Source organism: Scyliorhinus canicula, chromosome 5 (assembly GCF_902713615.1).
Source record: "Scyliorhinus canicula chromosome 5, sScyCan1.1, whole genome shotgun sequence".
NCBI lineage: Eukaryota > Metazoa > Chordata > Chondrichthyes > Carcharhiniformes > Scyliorhinidae > Scyliorhinus > Scyliorhinus canicula.
In genome coordinates, this window is record NC_052150.1 from 81,569,395 (window position 1) to 81,585,953 (window position 16,559).

Genomic DNA, 16,559 nt, shown 5'->3' on the forward strand with positions numbered 1-16,559 from the left:
TAAATTTACAGTAATAATCCTACAACATTTTCCATACCATTTACTATCTTATCCAAAGATCGCCTTTTCAATCCCTTCTTTCCAGGCTGAAAAATCCAAGTCTGTCTGGCCTTTCCTCACAACTCAGACCCAATACTGGAGCTCTTCTTTTGAATGCCTTTATTGTTTTCAAACAACCAGATCTGAAGAATCAGTCTCAAAGTATCGTTACGTTTGATCGCCATTGCATCGGAAATGTACTGGTTTTGTCCATGTCGTGCTACGTTCGCTGGTCTTTGTTGATTTCTGCTCTGCACAAGTTGCATAGGAATTCTTTGCAGCTTTTGGAAAGTATAAGTTTCCTACCTATAAAACGTGAAGTAATTTTGTATATGCAATAAACCAATGACAAAAAAAAAGTCACCCTGATCATTTAGCACATATAGACGCTTTTTTTGGTTTAAATGGGACCGCTTTTCTGTGTTTCCACTCCTACCTGTTCCATTGGAGCCAATACATCTCCATCAACAGTTCCTCCTCACAGCAAAGCGGTGGATAAGTTAAATGTTCTCCTATTGATTTAAGTCGACCAAGGATATTATTTTCAGCTCTCACCAGAAACTCTTCTCCCTTGCCACTATCAAATCACATCACCCCGACTACTTGCGCAGGCAAAACTAGACTCTGCAATCTTTGGCAACATATTTGTTTTCAGGCTTTATCTTATTAATTGCCAACATCTTCTGACTTCCCCCTCGACCGTACCTCCATTGTCTATAGACTCTTCTCCATGATTCAGCTTCACTTTCTGATTTCTAATCTCCACTTTAACTTGCATCAGCACCCACCTTCACTGATCTGCACTGATTCCCGAGGGGGAATGGGACCCTCAATGACCGGTAGCCTGGGGATGCGTGGTTCATTAAAAAATTGATCTTTGGATTGTAACTGCCAGCTGGTTCCAATGTACCCACTTAATTGTTTGGATGCCTGAGTAACCTATTTGCTGCAATTTTGACATTAATTACTGCCACAGGGAAATTACTGAGGTGTTAATTAGGCCTTTTTAAATTACATTTCATTAAACGTTAAGTTCAGCATCTCCAACATGGGTTTCCCCCAAGGCTCATTAGTCTCACCAGTGAAATAAGAGTAAGAGCCACAGTTCTCCAGGGTACTAAAATTGTGATTTCCCTTTTGAATAAAAGCTCCATAATTACAGGTGTTTTAGTGCTTACTGGCAAATATTGGAGTTTTCCAAGCAGGTGAATTCAGATTGGAAGGTGTACCGGATGTGTTTGACAGCACATCAGCAGATGAAGATCAACACCATCCAGAGTAGCAACAGTATGTTTTGGTGAACGAGTAAGTGCACAGGCAGCATTGGGAACCAGTTTAGCTCAGTTTGCTGGACAGCTGGTTTGTGATGCAGAACATGAACAATAGTGTGGGTTCAATTACCGTACCAGCTGATGTACCGGCCTTCTCAACCTTGCCCCTCGCTCAAGGTGTGGTGACCTCAAGTTAAATCACCTCTATTGTGTTGTGACCGGGGTAAAGATGCACACACAACATCTAGTTCCTTAATATAGTTTATCAACAAAATGAACATGTGGAAAGATAACTAACGAACTATGATACAAACAGTAACAAATAAATGAATTCTCCTGGAGCTACTTCTAATGCAACTATCCCCTAGTACGACTTACTACCAGATATCTCGAGTCACATGCTGGATTGCCATCGCCACCTGCTGGTTGGAGGTTGTATTGATAACTATATACATTAATAGATAACCATGTACATTACTCTGTATATGCATACCACCACAACCACCAGTCAGTACTCCCCCTCAAAAGGGGAAAGCAGCTGAATGTCATCTGGGACTCGGGTGACTTTTACTTACTTACTTACTTAAGGCAGCAATACACGTGTATTAAAGTATGCAAACAGACACAGCTTCCTTTAGCTCTCAGAAGAGCAGTGCCTCTGCAGGCTAAGATTGTCCCATCAAGAAACCATATACCTAAGTGTCCTAGAGGATCTATTTGTTGGACAGTGGTCATATATTACGAGTAGCTGTGAAATTCACTACCACCCTCTGTGTCATAGAATTTACAGTGCAGGAGGCCATTCAGCCCATCGAATCCGTAGCAGCCCTTGGAAAGAGCACCCTACCTAAGCCCACACCCCCACCCTATCCCCATAACCCCATCCAACCCAACCTTTTTGGACACCAAGGACAATTTAACACGGCCAATCCACATAACCTGCACATTTTTGGACTGTGGGAGGAAACTGGAGCATCCAAAGGATACCCACGCAGACAGGGAGAGTGCAAACTCCACACAGACAGTAACCCTAGCCGGGAATCGAACCTGGGACCCTGGCAGCAACTGTGCTAACCACTGTGCTACCGTGCCCCCCTTTCAAGTGTGCTACTGGAGACAGAGTTTTGCATCCTAATCCACATAAATGCGTTACGCCATTTCCCAGGGCTGTAACTTTCCTGTGGTGACAAAGCTCAGAGACTAGATTCCCACAGCAGAAGGAGTCATCAATTGCACTAATTAAGCATTACCAAAGCAACAAGGATTTTTTTGAAACATCAAGGGCACACGGTAGCATATTGGTTAGCACAATTGCTTCACAGCTCCAGGATCCCAGGTTCGATTCCCACCTTGGGTCACTGTTTGTGTGGAGTCTGCACGTTCTCTGTGTGTGCGTAGGTTTCCTACGGGTGCTCCGGTTTCCTCCCACAGTCCAAAGATGTGCAGGTTAGGTGGATTGGCCATGCTAAATTGCCCTTCGTGCCCAAAATTGCCCTTAGTGTTGGGTGGGGTTACTGGGTTATGGGGATAGAGTGGAGGTGTGCGGTTGGGTAGGATGCTCTTTCCAAGAGCCGGTGCAGACTCGATGGGCCGAATGGCCGCCTTCTGCACTGTGAATTCTATCAACCACCAGAAGTATTTTTCAATGCGACCAACGATTCATGGAAGATGTCCTGATGCACTAATACTATAGTAGGTCAACATTCCAGACCTTCTTTGTTCCAATGGGCTGGCTCACGGGAGATCCATGGGCTCGCTCATAGGAGCCAAGAGATTTCCCCTTTTAATAGTGAGGAACTGGTCAATGGAGGTGCAAGATCACAACAATCAATGCCAAATTACCATCATGCACATCATGGAACAAATCATCAGAAATGGGGAATTTTCACTTCAGACTTTGACTTGGAGGCACCTATCAGCATTCACCAGAGGAGGGGGAATCTGGACAAACAGTGGTGCACAAACCCCGGACATAAATAGATTGGAAATGGAGGAGAATTAATAAATTCATCAGGCATCTTCAGATCAGGACATTGTTAAAAAGGAACATGAAAATACAGCAACGTACACATACACTGCTACCCAAGTTGCCCAAATGGCTCGAAGTTTCAGCATGGTGACACACAGGAAACAAACATTAGAAGTGAAATTCTCCACTCCAGTCCACTCCACTGTCCTTTAATGACAATCAGCTCAATGGATGCTGTCATGTATTGGCATTCATCATAAAACAAATAAAAGGATGAGTTACCATTTGTGACAGAATAAGCAAGGATGTGGAAGTGGTGCTAAGCATAAATTGAGTGTTTTATAAGAAAACATGTGCATAAACTTTCTTACGCTTCTACATGATGAATATTCTGTGGTTTCAGCAGAGGTAGATGCAGGGTGCTCAAATCCCTACTGCCCAAGAATCCCAATGACAGCACAACGAGTTGTCTATGGAGAGATCAGCCAGAATTTGGGTAGTCACTTGGCTATGGCAAGAGCGGAGAAATGAGAGCACTTCTGACATCATCCCTCTCTTGGCTCCAATATCACATAATTTCCACTTGTCTGCTACAGGCCAGCTTGGTGAATATCAGCGACACATAAGGCCATGGACAAAGTATGTCATCTAACTTAAGGCGACACATGTTGACATCCACAGTTTGCAAGGTCGTGCAAATGGCCTGTGTGCATGAGTCAATTTGAAGCTTCACAAAGGGGGCCCACTATCTCCGAGGTAGACATTCTTAATGCCCTGTATCAATTCACTAGTGATCAATTGAACTCTTCCATCCTCTTTGCCACTGTGGCATGTCTGTTGATACCTGGTTACAATTCTGATGCACCTAGAGCATTCTCCTTCTCAAGCAAAATCATAGTTGAGTGTGTCTCTTGAACAGAGCTTGGTACGAATTGCATCACCCTGGTGGAGGCACCGCACATGCAATGTGGAATATTACTCATTAGCTTCAAAATCTGCTGTAATACCTTAGATTGTTTTTTAAGGAAAGGAAACATCTAGAACGGCAAAGAAAGTTTTAAAATGGTTGTCATCACCTGACCTACAGATCGGCCAAGTTTCTAGATACCCCTGAAAGTGGATTATCAGGGGACATGGCTAGCCAGTTCCTTTGATGGACTTCACATCTGTCATTGTCTGATCTCAGGACAATGGACCAAACTTCCTGATTTCAGAAACAACCAGGAACAAGAAGGACTAATGAACCATGATGCATGGAAGGTGCCAAGGATTTTGCATCTGTTTCAATAGTATCTTGAAAACTTTGACCTTGGAAGCTTCTTTGTTAATATTTTGTGGCAAATGATCAGCCATTTGGGTAAAGCTATGATCATAAACTTATAGAATTGAGTGCAGAAGGAGGCCATTCAGACCATTGAGTCTGCACCGACCCTTGGAAAGAGCACCCTACTTAAGTCCACCCTATAAACTGTAACCCAGTAATCCCACCTAACGTTTTGGACACTATGGGGCAATTTAGCCTGGCCAATCCAACTAACATGCACATCTTTGGACTGTGGGAGGAAACTGGACCACCCGGTGGAAAGCCACGCAGACACGGGAACTTAGTTTTAAACAATAAAAATAACACCTTATTTGTTAATTCAAGAGATCTGTCTGGCTTATTTTTCATTAGCTTTCCAGAAAGTCAAATAGATATTGAATTGTAAAAAACAAATTACAATTTTATAAAAATGTAAACCCTGTAGCCAACCTCAGGATTGGAAGATTCAGGAATTTAGTCACCCGTCCATACTTGGTTGCAACAGGCTACCCCTGCCAGTGTCTGCTCATATTCACTTGTGAAGTGTAAATCCAACTGCTTTAACCCACCGAAGTGCAGGTAACTATGCTGGTGCATAGCTATATGCCCTCTAACAGTGCTTCCTTAGAGGATCGAGGTCTTCAGAAATTGTCTCCACACATGCCCAACAACATCCGGTGAATGTATGAAAGACAAAAAGAGATATGGATTGTCCTTCGCAAAAATCACAATATTGACATTCACCATCTTATCAAAGTGCAATTGTTGATGAAATAAAGGCAACACATGTAAGAGAAATATTTATAATTCTGTCACCAGCAATGAGAGTTCCTTGGTGTTGAAGGATACGATTGTGCTGCTTATCCCCATGGCATCTTCTTCTGCATTTATCCACCTCCATTTCCGCCCCCACTTCCATTCCACTCCACCCTCCCCCCCCCAAACTCATTTTTCATTTTACATTCTCTTTTACCAAAAAGGTCAAAATAAAAATGATCTTTGAATGACTGAAGGTCAGTTATTCATCCTATGGAGGGCAGGCAAGTGAAGGCTCAAACACGAGTGCGGGCAAGATGGTGGACATGTGGCAAGTCAGTCCCATTAGATGAGATGGAGGGTTGTGTAGCACTGGAAGTGAGTCCGCAAATGTGTTCACTTTTCCTGACCCGTTAAGTCACGTCATTACAATAAACCACTTCTTGTTGTACCACTTCCTAAAACTACCCCCTTTAAATGGAAAACTGACTGCGCATTCTATTCAAAAACCAATAACCAATATATTTACAACACTGCTGTATATCTGCAGGAGCTGCATTTGATCCAAGCACCAGACATTCAATGACCCTACAGGGGTGATTTTCAGCCCATGATCACAGTCAGAGAGAACAATGCTGCAGGCAGAAAATTCGGACAGACATCGCAAACGCAATTGTCTCTCGTCTCCGGAGAGATCAAGGACTGGATTCACCGATTTCCAACGTCGAAACCGCGTTCAGCCAGAGAATCACATTTCACGTCCAAATCGGGGGAGGGGGGGTCGCTTTTGTGGCACTCCGCCCCCTCCAAAGTGGCATACTCCGAGAGTACGCTGCGCAAGATATTGACAGCCTCAGGACATTTGCCTGAGGCCCAGCCCCCTCCGATGCTCTGCCCCCGACCTGTCCAGTTCCCGATGGCGTGGGTCTCTCATGGTTTCATCCGTCAGAAGCTCAGCATGGCGGCTGCGGACTCAATCCAGCGCCGCCACAGTCAGAGGAGGGATGATCCGCGGGAGGGGGTGATCCAGAGTGCGCAAGATGGCCAAAGGGGCATTATTTAGTGGGCCGGGTCCACGAGAGGCCGGTGCCATATAACACAGCGCGGCCGCTGTAGGGCTCCACCATGCACATGCGCAGCCACGGTCTTGGCAATTCTCTGGGCCATATTGGCAGCTAGAGCCAGGGGCTATACGCTGCCTTGCTGCTAGCCCCCAGCCAAACGGCAGATCGGTGGCTGTTTTACACCATTTGTTCTGTCATAAAATGCCACCGTTCCCACGCCGGATTTTAATAAATTTAAATATCAACAGACCCCCCCCACCGGCCACATGATCATTAAATATGCATAATGTCACGTGTGCAAGGTTCATAATAGGTTTGCCAAAAGGAAAAAACAGTCAAGGGGATCTCCCGCGGTGGGGTCTGGGTCATCTGAAGAGGAAAACTGGTCTGTGCAACTGAAGACTCGCACACCAGGGTCTGGATTCTCCGCTGTCGGGATGCTCCGTTTTGCCGGCAGCCCAGGGGTTTCCTGACGGCGTGGGGCTGCCCCACAGTGGGAAACCCCCATTGACCGGGCGGCGAAACAGAGCATCACGCCCTTGGGGTGGAAATAAAAATGTGGCTCGGCGGGGCGGTGAATTCAGCCCCAGTTTTCAGTCTGAGACTGCCACTCTGCCAAATTCTGGAAGGATTCTGCTCTACATTTCCCTGTGTGGTGATCCACCACTGTGTAATTGTGTGTGTGCCTGTATTAGGGGATGTACAGCAGTACCTCTATTACAGGTTCGTTGGTAGCCCCTGCCGGCTAGCTCCGCCCACAGGGAGCCATATAAATATGTATGATTTCTCCTGAGCTGCCATTCTACCAGCTGCAGTCGGAGGTTAAACATCTCACTGTAATGAAGCCTCTCTTGTGCTGATTTGAGTCTTTAAGTGCAATTGATAGCACATCAATTTATTACAGTGAGATTTTCCGCATCATGGACATCAGGATAAAACCAGACCGCTTGCAGCTGGATCCGCAATTGCCAAACGCCAGAAAAGACTTTAATCACTGGCTGGCTTGCTTCGAGGCCTACATCAGCTCAGCAGATCCCGCACCGACGGAAGCTCAGAAAATTCAACTTCTCTACTAAAGGTTGATCTCCAGTGTGTTCCCGCTGATACAGGATTACGCACGCGCCATGGAACTCCTTAAAGAAAATTACGTCCAGAAGACGAACGCTGTTTTTTTAAAAAACATTTTAAAATAAATTTAGATTACCCAATTATTTTTTCCAATTAAGGGGCAATTTAGAGTGACCAATCCACCTACTCTGCACATCTTTGGGTTGTGGGGGTGAAACCCACGCTAACATGGGGAGAATGAGCAAACTCCACACGGACAGTGACCCAGAGCCGGGATCGAACCTGGGACCTCAGAGCCGTGAGGCAGCTGTGCTACTCAGTGTGCCACCGTGCTGCTCGACGAACACTCTGTTTGCAAGGCATGTACTCACCACTCGCGTACAACTACCTGGTGAGTCGATTGAAGACATCTGATGGGCCCTTGTCCCTCTAGTACGGGACTGTAACTGTTAGGCCGTCACGGCCACGGAACATTCAAATCTCCTCATGCGTGATGCATTCGTGACGGGGATTGCATCGGACACCACCCGGCAACGACTGCTCGACCTAACGGCGACAAAAACTTTAGCGCTCTCCATGACGGTCACTTCTCGTAATGTACAGTCCTACCCCGCCCGCCGCGCGGCCCACCCATTCTAAACCTTGTGGACGCCGCAACCGACCCACCCGACTGGGGCCTCTCCCGCACAGTATGCCTGCGCTGCTCGCCACACTGCGCACTCTAGGGGTCCCCGCTGCTACTTCTGCGGCCAACAGAAGCAGCCCCACCAGTGCTGCCCGGACCACGCCGCCACCTGTAAATCCCGTGGCAAGAAGGGCCACTTTGTGGCGGTGTGTCAGGCCCGCGCAGTTGCCGCTATCACGCCCGACTTCTCTCCTTTCCGTCAGCCGCTATTCTCTGCTCCCGGGGCCACATGCGACCAGTGGGTGCCGCCATCTTGCGCTGCCCCCACAGCGTGCGCACCATGGGCGCCGCCATCTTCAGCCCCCCCAGGTACACGTGCGGCCAGTGGGCGCCGCCATCTTGCCCCGCCCTCAACGTGCACACGATGGGCGCCGCCATCGTGCCCCGCGCCCGCAACGTGCACTGCATGGGTGCCGCCATCTTTTTCCCCACAGGTACTTGGACGCCGCCATTTTGTCCTCCCCTCAGGACTGGACCGCGGGACCCGGGTCGCTGCCGCTCCTCGTCCTCACAACCTGGCTACCACTTCGACGACGGTGCTCATCAACGGCCACGCGACCTCCTGCCTACTAGACTCCGGGAGCACCGATAGCTTCATCCACCCGGACACGGTAAGGTTCTGCTCCCTCGCAGTCCATCCCGCCAACCAGCGATCTCCCTGGCAGCCGGATCCCACTCTGTCCTGATCCGGAGTTTCTGTATGGTCAACCTCACCGTACAAGGCGTTGAATTAAGCGGTTTCCGCCTGTACGTTCTCCCCAACCTCTGTGCTACACTGTTACTGGGCATGGATTTCCAATGTAACCTCCAGAGTCTCACCCTCAAATTTGGCGGGCCCCTACCCCCTCTCACCATTTGCGGCCTCACGACCCTCAAGGTTGACCCTCCCTCCCGGTCTGCCAATCTGACTGCAGGTTGCAAGCCCGTCGCCACCAGGAGCAGACGGTACAGCACCCAGGACAAGACCTTCATCAGGTCCGAAGTCCAGCGGCTGCTTCAGGAGGGTATTATCGAGGCCAGCAACAGCCCCCGGAGAGCCCAAGTGGTGGTGGTTAAAACTGGGGAGAAACACAGGATAGTCGTGGACTACAGCCAGACCATCAATCGGTACACGCAGCTCGACACATACCCCCTCCCTTGCATATCTGATACGGTCAATCAGATTGCACAGTACCGGGTCTTCTCAACGATTGACCTTATATCCGCATACCACCAGCTCCCCATCCGCAAATCGGACTGTCCCTACACTGCTTTCGAGGCGGACGGTCGCCTCTATCAATTTCTTAGGGTTCCCTTCGGCGTCACTAACGGGGTCTCGGTATTCCAAAGAGAAATGGACCGAATGGTTGACCGGTACGGACTCGGGCCACGTTTCTGTATCTGGACAATATCACCACCTGCGGCCATGACCAGCAGTACCACGACGCCAACCTTGCCAAATTTCTCCACACCGCATCTCTCCTCAACCTCACTTACAACAAGGAGAATTGCGTATTCAGCACGAACCGCTTAGCCATCCGCGGCTACGTAGTCCAAAACGGACTCCTGGGGCCCTACCCGACCGCATGCACCACTTCATGGAGCTTCCCCTTCCCCACTGCCCCAAGGCCCTCAAACGCTGCCTGGGGGTCTTCTCCTACTATGCCCAGTGGGTCCCACAATACGCGGACAAGGCCCGCCCACTGATATAGGCTATTCAATTTCCCCTCACGGCCGAGGCACAACATGCCTTCGACTGTATTCGCTCAGACATAGCCAAGGCCGGTATGTGTGCAGTAGACGAGTCACTGCCCTTTCAAGTAGAGAGTGACGCTTCAGATGTCGCCCTTGCCGCCACTCTAAACCAGGCAGGCAGACCAGTGGCATTCTTTTCCTGCACCCTCCATACCTCCGAAATTCAACATTCGTCTGTTGAAAAGGAGGCCCAGGCAATCGTTGAAGCAGTGCGGCACTGGAGGCATTACCTGACCGGCAGGAGATTCACTCTCCTCACTGACCAACGGTCGATAGCCTTCATGTTTAACAACACGCAGCGGGGCAAGATCAAAAACAATAAAACCTTGAGGTGGAGAATCGAGCTCTCCACCTATAATTACGAGATCTTGTATCGGCCCGGCAAGCTCAACGAGCCCCCAGACGCCCTCTCCCGAGGTACGTGTGCCAGCGCACAAGTGGACCAGCTCCGTGCCCTGCATGACAGCCTTTGCCATCCGGGGGGTCACTCGGTTGCACCACCTAGTCAAAGCCCGCAATCTGCCCTACTCCGTCGAGGAAGTACGGAAAGTCACCAGAGACTGCCAGGTCTGTGCCGAGTGCAAGCCGCACTTCTACCGGCCAGACCGCGCGTGCCTGGTGAAAGCGTCCCACCCCTTTGAATGCCTCAGTGTGGATTTCAAAGGGCCCCTCCCCTCCACCGACCGCAACACTTATATCCTTAGTGCAGTCGATGAATTCTCTAGGTTCCCATTCGCCATCCCCGGATATGACGTCTGCCACCGTCATCAAGGCCCTCGATTCCATATTCGCTCTGTTCGGTTTCCCCGACTATATCCACAGTGACAGGGGATCCTCATTCATGAGCGATGAGCTGCGTCAGTTCCTGCTCAGCAGGGGAATCGCCTCCAGCAGGACGACCAGCTACAACCCCCAGGGAAACAGGCAGGTAGAGGGGGAGAACGGGACGGTTTGGAGGGCCGTCCAGCTGGCCCTAAGGTCCAGAAACCTCCCAGCCGCTCGCTGGCAGCAGGTCCACCCGGATGCATTGCACTCCATCCAGTCTCTACTTTGCACTGACACGAATAACACGCCCCATGAACGTGTTTTTACCTTCTCTAGGAAGTCTACATCCAGGGTGTAGCTCCCGACTTGGCTCGCAGCTCCAAGGCCGGTCCTACTGCGTAGGCATGTCTGACTCCACAAGGCAGACCCTTTGGTGGACAGGGTACGCCTGCTCCATGCAAACCCCCAGTATGCCTACGTGGAGTTCCCCGACGGCCGCCAGGATACGGTCTCGCTCAGGGACCTGGCTCCCTCGGGTGCCGATCCTACTCCCACACACCTCCCCAACCACACGCCACCCTCCACTCCCCCGGCGCTCCCAGCATCAGCCCCACCAGGTCCATCCCTCCTTTCCCTGCCCACGCTAGAGGACATGGAAGATTTCGGCACGCTCCAGGAGTCATCCAGCCATTGGCCAGCACCAAACCACCAGCACCAACACCACCAGCATTGACGCCGACACCGTCTGTACAGACGTCGCCACCACTGTTGCGTCGCTCCCAACAAACCGTCAGACCACCGGACAGACTTAACCTCTGACGGGCACCGGTTGCAAGGTGGACACTTAATTTTTCCCCCTTCCCCTCTGTAAATAATTCACGGATTCTCTATGTAGTTCCACATCACCCCCGCCGGACTCATTTTTAACAGGGGGTGAATGTGATGATCCACCACTGTGTAATTGTGTGTGCCTGTATTAGGGGATGTACAGCAGTACCTGTATTACAGGTTCGTCGGTAGCCCCTGCCGGCTACCTCCGCCCACAGGGAGCCGTATAAATATGTATGAGTTCTCCTGAGCTGCCATTCTACCAGCTGCAGTTGGAGGTTAAACATCACACTGTAATAAAGCCTCTCTTGTACCGATTCGAGTCTTTAGGTGCAATTGATAGCACATCACCCTGCAAGCTATAAAGCCATAAATTACCTCAGGTTGTATACATCAACTAACAATCACGATATTTGATTGGGGTGTGGTTAGAGAAGGGCAACAGTGCTAACTGGGGGGGGGGGGGGGGGGGGAGAGAGAGAGAGAGAGAGAGAGAGAAAGGTGTGAGAAAGGGGCACCTGCGAGTTGAGCAGCTGGGGAATAACGAAGGTCAGGAAGACACAGTCAGACGGCAATGAGGAATATGTCCAACCATTCGGTTTGGACAAATCCTCTTCTTTCCCCAGGTTCCGCCCGCCCCTCCCTCCTCCCCAAACTCGAGACACAGAAAACCTAAAAAGACCCTTCGCAGCCCGTCTGCTCCCAGCCGCTCTGATCTTAAAGAAAAGTCAAACCTGGCTCCCCAAGGCAGACAATAATATCCCCCGCCCTCTGGGCTGGATTTTGGACGGAGAAGGTACCGTCAGTTTATAGCCGCCCCGGGTCCAGCTCCTTCCCAACTGGCAAGCAACCACCGCCCCACCCCGGCCAAACATTCCCGCCGGGGGAAAGGGAGAAAACATTTCATCATCCGCCCCCCCACCCACTCAGTGAGGACCGCCACTTACCTGAGTGAGCGCCGATCTCTCGGTAGCGGCTGGGCTCCTGCTGATGTGACCGCAGCAGACAGGGCGGAGATCACTCACACAGCAGAATAAATGGTTCTCTCCTTGATTGAGTCGGTGCCCGTTAAATGTTACGGTGTCCATCCATTGGTGCCACCACTCGGCGTTCAAGGGTTGACAACGCCGGCGGTTTGCTCCTGTCTGATAGGCAGCAACTTGTTCACATTGCTGCAGCGCCGTCTGCTGAACATGCTCCACTTGGAAAATCGAAAACTCAGGCAAGCCAGTGTATTTTCCACCCGCCTTTACATTGCCGGGTCTTTGGAGTCATACAGTCAAGTGTAGAAGAGGCCCTTCGGCCCATCGATTGTGCACCGACAAAACCACTACATCTACACTAATCCAACACTTGACCAGCAGCCTTGAATGTTATGACATTTCAAGTGCTTATCCACCTAGTCTGAAAGACGTGCTTGTTAGGTGATTTAAACATTCTGAATTCTCCCTCTGTTTACCCGAACAAGCACCGGGAGTGTGGCGACTAGGGGATTTTCACAGTAACTTAATTGCAGTGTTAATGTAAGTTTACTTGTGACACTAAAGATTATTACTTTTTAAAAAGGTTGAGGTTTCCTGCCTCTACTACCCTCCCAGGCTATGATTTCCAGACTCTCCTCTGGTTGAAATTTATTTTCTTCAAATAGTCCTTTCCCTCAGTTTAAAATTATGTCCCCCTCATTATTGACCATTCAGCAAAGGCAAACAGCTGCTTCCCATCTACGCCTCAATCAGGTGTCCCTTCCCCCGCTAGCCTTCCCTGCTCTAAAGAACCTATCCAGCTGCTCTTCATAGTTCAAATGCTCCATCCGAAGCAACATCATGGTGAATCTCATCTGCACCCTCTCTAGCACAATCACATCTTTCCTATAATGAGGTGACCAGAACTGCACACAGTACCCCAGCTGTGGCCTAACTAAAGTTATTTCGGAGCTGTATAAAACTTGCCTACTCTTTAGTTTGGTGATGCTAGTTTCAATATCATCCAGGAAAGTTAGCATCGAAAAGGAGGCTGGGACCGTCAAAAGTAAAAATACTCAACAGGAGGAGACCTCATTTCAGTGAGTTGAGGGAGGATTGAAGTTGAAGGGGGATCTGCCTCAAGTGAACTCGGACTGGAACCAAAAATTGGTTGAGAAATGAGAACCTTTCAAAGAGAATAATTCAGGTACAATGGCATACATTTCCACAAGGGGGTTCTGTTTGGACACGTCTTCGTCTCACCCAGTGGAGAGAGGGGATCCCAGTGAGGACTTTCATGTTGTGGATCCAGACTGAACAGTGTTGCAAAGAGCAGTTCTATTTGGCAGGCTTTTAATCCACTTCACACACTTCATGCCAAGATGATTGAGTTTCATATTTATACCAGGTGTGAGATGCTGCTAACCCTGTTGTGTTTTTAAGGGGTTGCTCTTCATTTTTTTTGGCTCTACTTTACTTTCAGCTCCTGATCTTTGACTATTCAATGCAGAGAATGGAGGGAAAGGTGGGGAGGCTTCTCTGGGGGAAACAAGATGGCCACCCATGGGTCCAGGTTGATCATTGTCATCTGTTTGCTCATTCTGGTTGCACTGACTTCTCTTCAGCTGCCTTGTTCATACCAGGAGGCACTGGAGATGTATGCTTGAAGCCATCTATAAACAGTGGGCACCATAGGAATTGGAGATGTTTAATAGTCTTACCTTAAGCATCAAAGTTACAAGCTTACTTCCTTTGACTTATTTCAGCGAGTTGTAACCCTTAAAGGGGGAAATATTGTTTGAAGGCACTGCTGGTTAATTAAAAGACATTCCTGCCAGGGTGTCAAGGGCATCCAAAGTTAGAGGTCCCTAGATGACTAACGACATCATCATCACAAACTGGGAAAAAAATAGAGCTTTATGATAAATATAATTCAGTTGAGAACCAAGTTGAATACAGAAAATATGAAGGACAAGTAGGAAAGAAATGATAGAGACAAACAATGAGAATAGAATAACAAGGAACATAAGAAATAGGAAGTTGCTCTGCATTCAATATAGTCCTGGCTGATCTCAATTCCACTTTCCCATCTGTTCGCTATATCCCTTGATTCTCAGAGACCAACATCTGTCCATCTCAACCTTGGAACATCTGCAACCCATTGGGGCAGAAAATTCCAAAGATCCAAAATTCTTTTGGGCAAATAAGTTTCTCCTCTTCAGTCTGACATAACCAAGACCTTACCTGGAGATTGTGCCCATATTCTAGATTTCCATTGCCAACAGGAACAAAGTCATGTCTACTCTGAACCTCATTCAGAATCTATGTTTCAATGAGGTCACCACTCATTCTTACCTCCCAAGAATATGGACCCAATTTACTCGGCTTCTCATCAGAACAAACCTCTCACCCCAATCTAGTAAAACTTCACTGAACTGCTTCCAATTAAAGTAGATCCATCCTTAAAATATGGAGATCAAAATGGCACACAGTATTCCAGGTGTGGGTTCAAAGCCTGTACAACTGCAGCAAGACTTAATTATTTTTCGACTCCAATCCCCCTGTAATAAAAAGGAACCTAGAAATCCTTTGAATGCTGGATCAGGTGATGGACCCCGACAACATCATGGCTGTAATACTACTTACCAGCTATGATGCTAGCCAAGCTATTCTGGTGCATCTGCAAAGTGGCATCTATCCAACAATGTGGAAAATGGTCCAAGTTATGTTTTGTCCAAGAGAAAACAGGGCAATATCAGTCAGACTAATTACCACGCCAGTCTACTCTCAAGCATTGGCAAAATGATGGAAGGTGCCATTTAGAGTGCTATTAAATGGCACTTACTCACCAATAACCTACTTATTGAAGATCAGTTTGGGTTCTGCAAGGGCTACTCAGCTCCTGACCTCATTATAGCTTTGGTCTAAACATTGAAAGGTGTGTCTGCTCTTGACATCAAGGCAGCATTTAACAGTGTGGCATCAAGAAGCTCCAGCAAATTTGAAGTCCCTGGGAATTGGGGAAAAATCCTCCAATGGTTGGAATTAAACCCAGCACACAGAAAGATGGTTTTAGCTGTTGGTGGTCAGGCTTCTCAATCCCAGGACATTGTTGCAGAGTCCCTCAGGGTAGTGTCCTAGGACCAAACATGTTCAGCTGTTTCATCAATGATCTTCCCTCCATCATATGGTCAGAAGTAGGGATAGTTGCTGATTGCTGATGCTGAAGGGCAGCACGGTAGCATAGTGGTTAGCATAAATGCTTCACAGCTCCAGGGTCCCAGGTTCAATTCCCGGCTGGGTCACTGTCTGTGCGGAGTCTGCACGTCCTCCCCGCGTGTGCATGGGTTTCCTCCGGGTGCTCCGGTTTCCTCCCACAGTCCAAAGATGTGCGGGTTAGGTGGATTGGCCATGCTAAATTGCCCGTAGTGTCCTAAAAAGTAAGGTTAGGGGGGGGGGTTATTGGGTTACGGGTATAGGGTGGATATGTGGGTTTGAGTAGGGTGATCATGGCTCGGCACAACATCGAGGGCCGAAGGGCCTGTTCTGTGCTGTACTGTTCTATAATGTTCTGTATCATTTGTGACTCTTCAGACACAAAATCAATACTTTTTCACGCACTGCAAGACCTGGATGATATTCAGGTTTGGATTGATATGTGGCAAGTAACATTTGCTCCACATAAGTGCAGGTGATGAACATCTCCAATAAAAGACATCTCACCGTCTGCTCTTGGCATTCAAGAGCATTGCCATTGCTGAATCCCCACAACCAACATCTGGGGGTTACAGTTGACCAGCTGTGGGCAGCATGGTGGCCTAGTGGTTAGCACTGCTGCCTACAGCACTGAGTACCTGAGTTCGATCCCGGCCCCAGGTCACTCGCTGTGTGGAGTTTGCACATTCTCCCCGTGTCTGCGTGGGTTTCACCTCCACAACTCAAAGATGTGCAGGTTAGTTGGTTTGGCTATGCTAAATTGTCCCTTAATTGGAAAAAAAATTGGGTACTCTAAATTTAAAAAGTAAAAAAAACAATTGACCAGCTATATAAATACTTTGGCTGCTGGGCAGGTCAGAGGCTATGAATTCTGCAGATAGTAACTCGCCTCCTGGCTC

At 48.6% G+C, this 16,559-nt stretch overlaps 1 protein-coding gene across 3 annotated transcripts in view; it reads right to left on the reverse strand.

The window, feature by feature from the left end:
• Window positions 1-12,790, reverse strand: part of LOC119966090 (secernin-1-like) — a 131,614-nt gene extending 118,824 nt beyond the window's left edge. The window contains exon 1 of one of the 3 annotated variants that reach the window (XM_038797289.1): window positions 12,430-12,790. In XM_038797289.1, coding sequence (XP_038653217.1) covers window positions 12,430-12,570 — 141 coding nt within the window. In that variant the 5' untranslated portion in view covers window positions 12,571-12,790. Of the gene's footprint in view, window positions 1-475; window positions 639-12,429 lie in introns of those variants that run through there. The other 2 variants (XM_038797288.1, XM_038797287.1) reach the window with 2 other exon arrangements.
• Window positions 12,791-16,559: the final 3,769 nt, after the last annotated feature.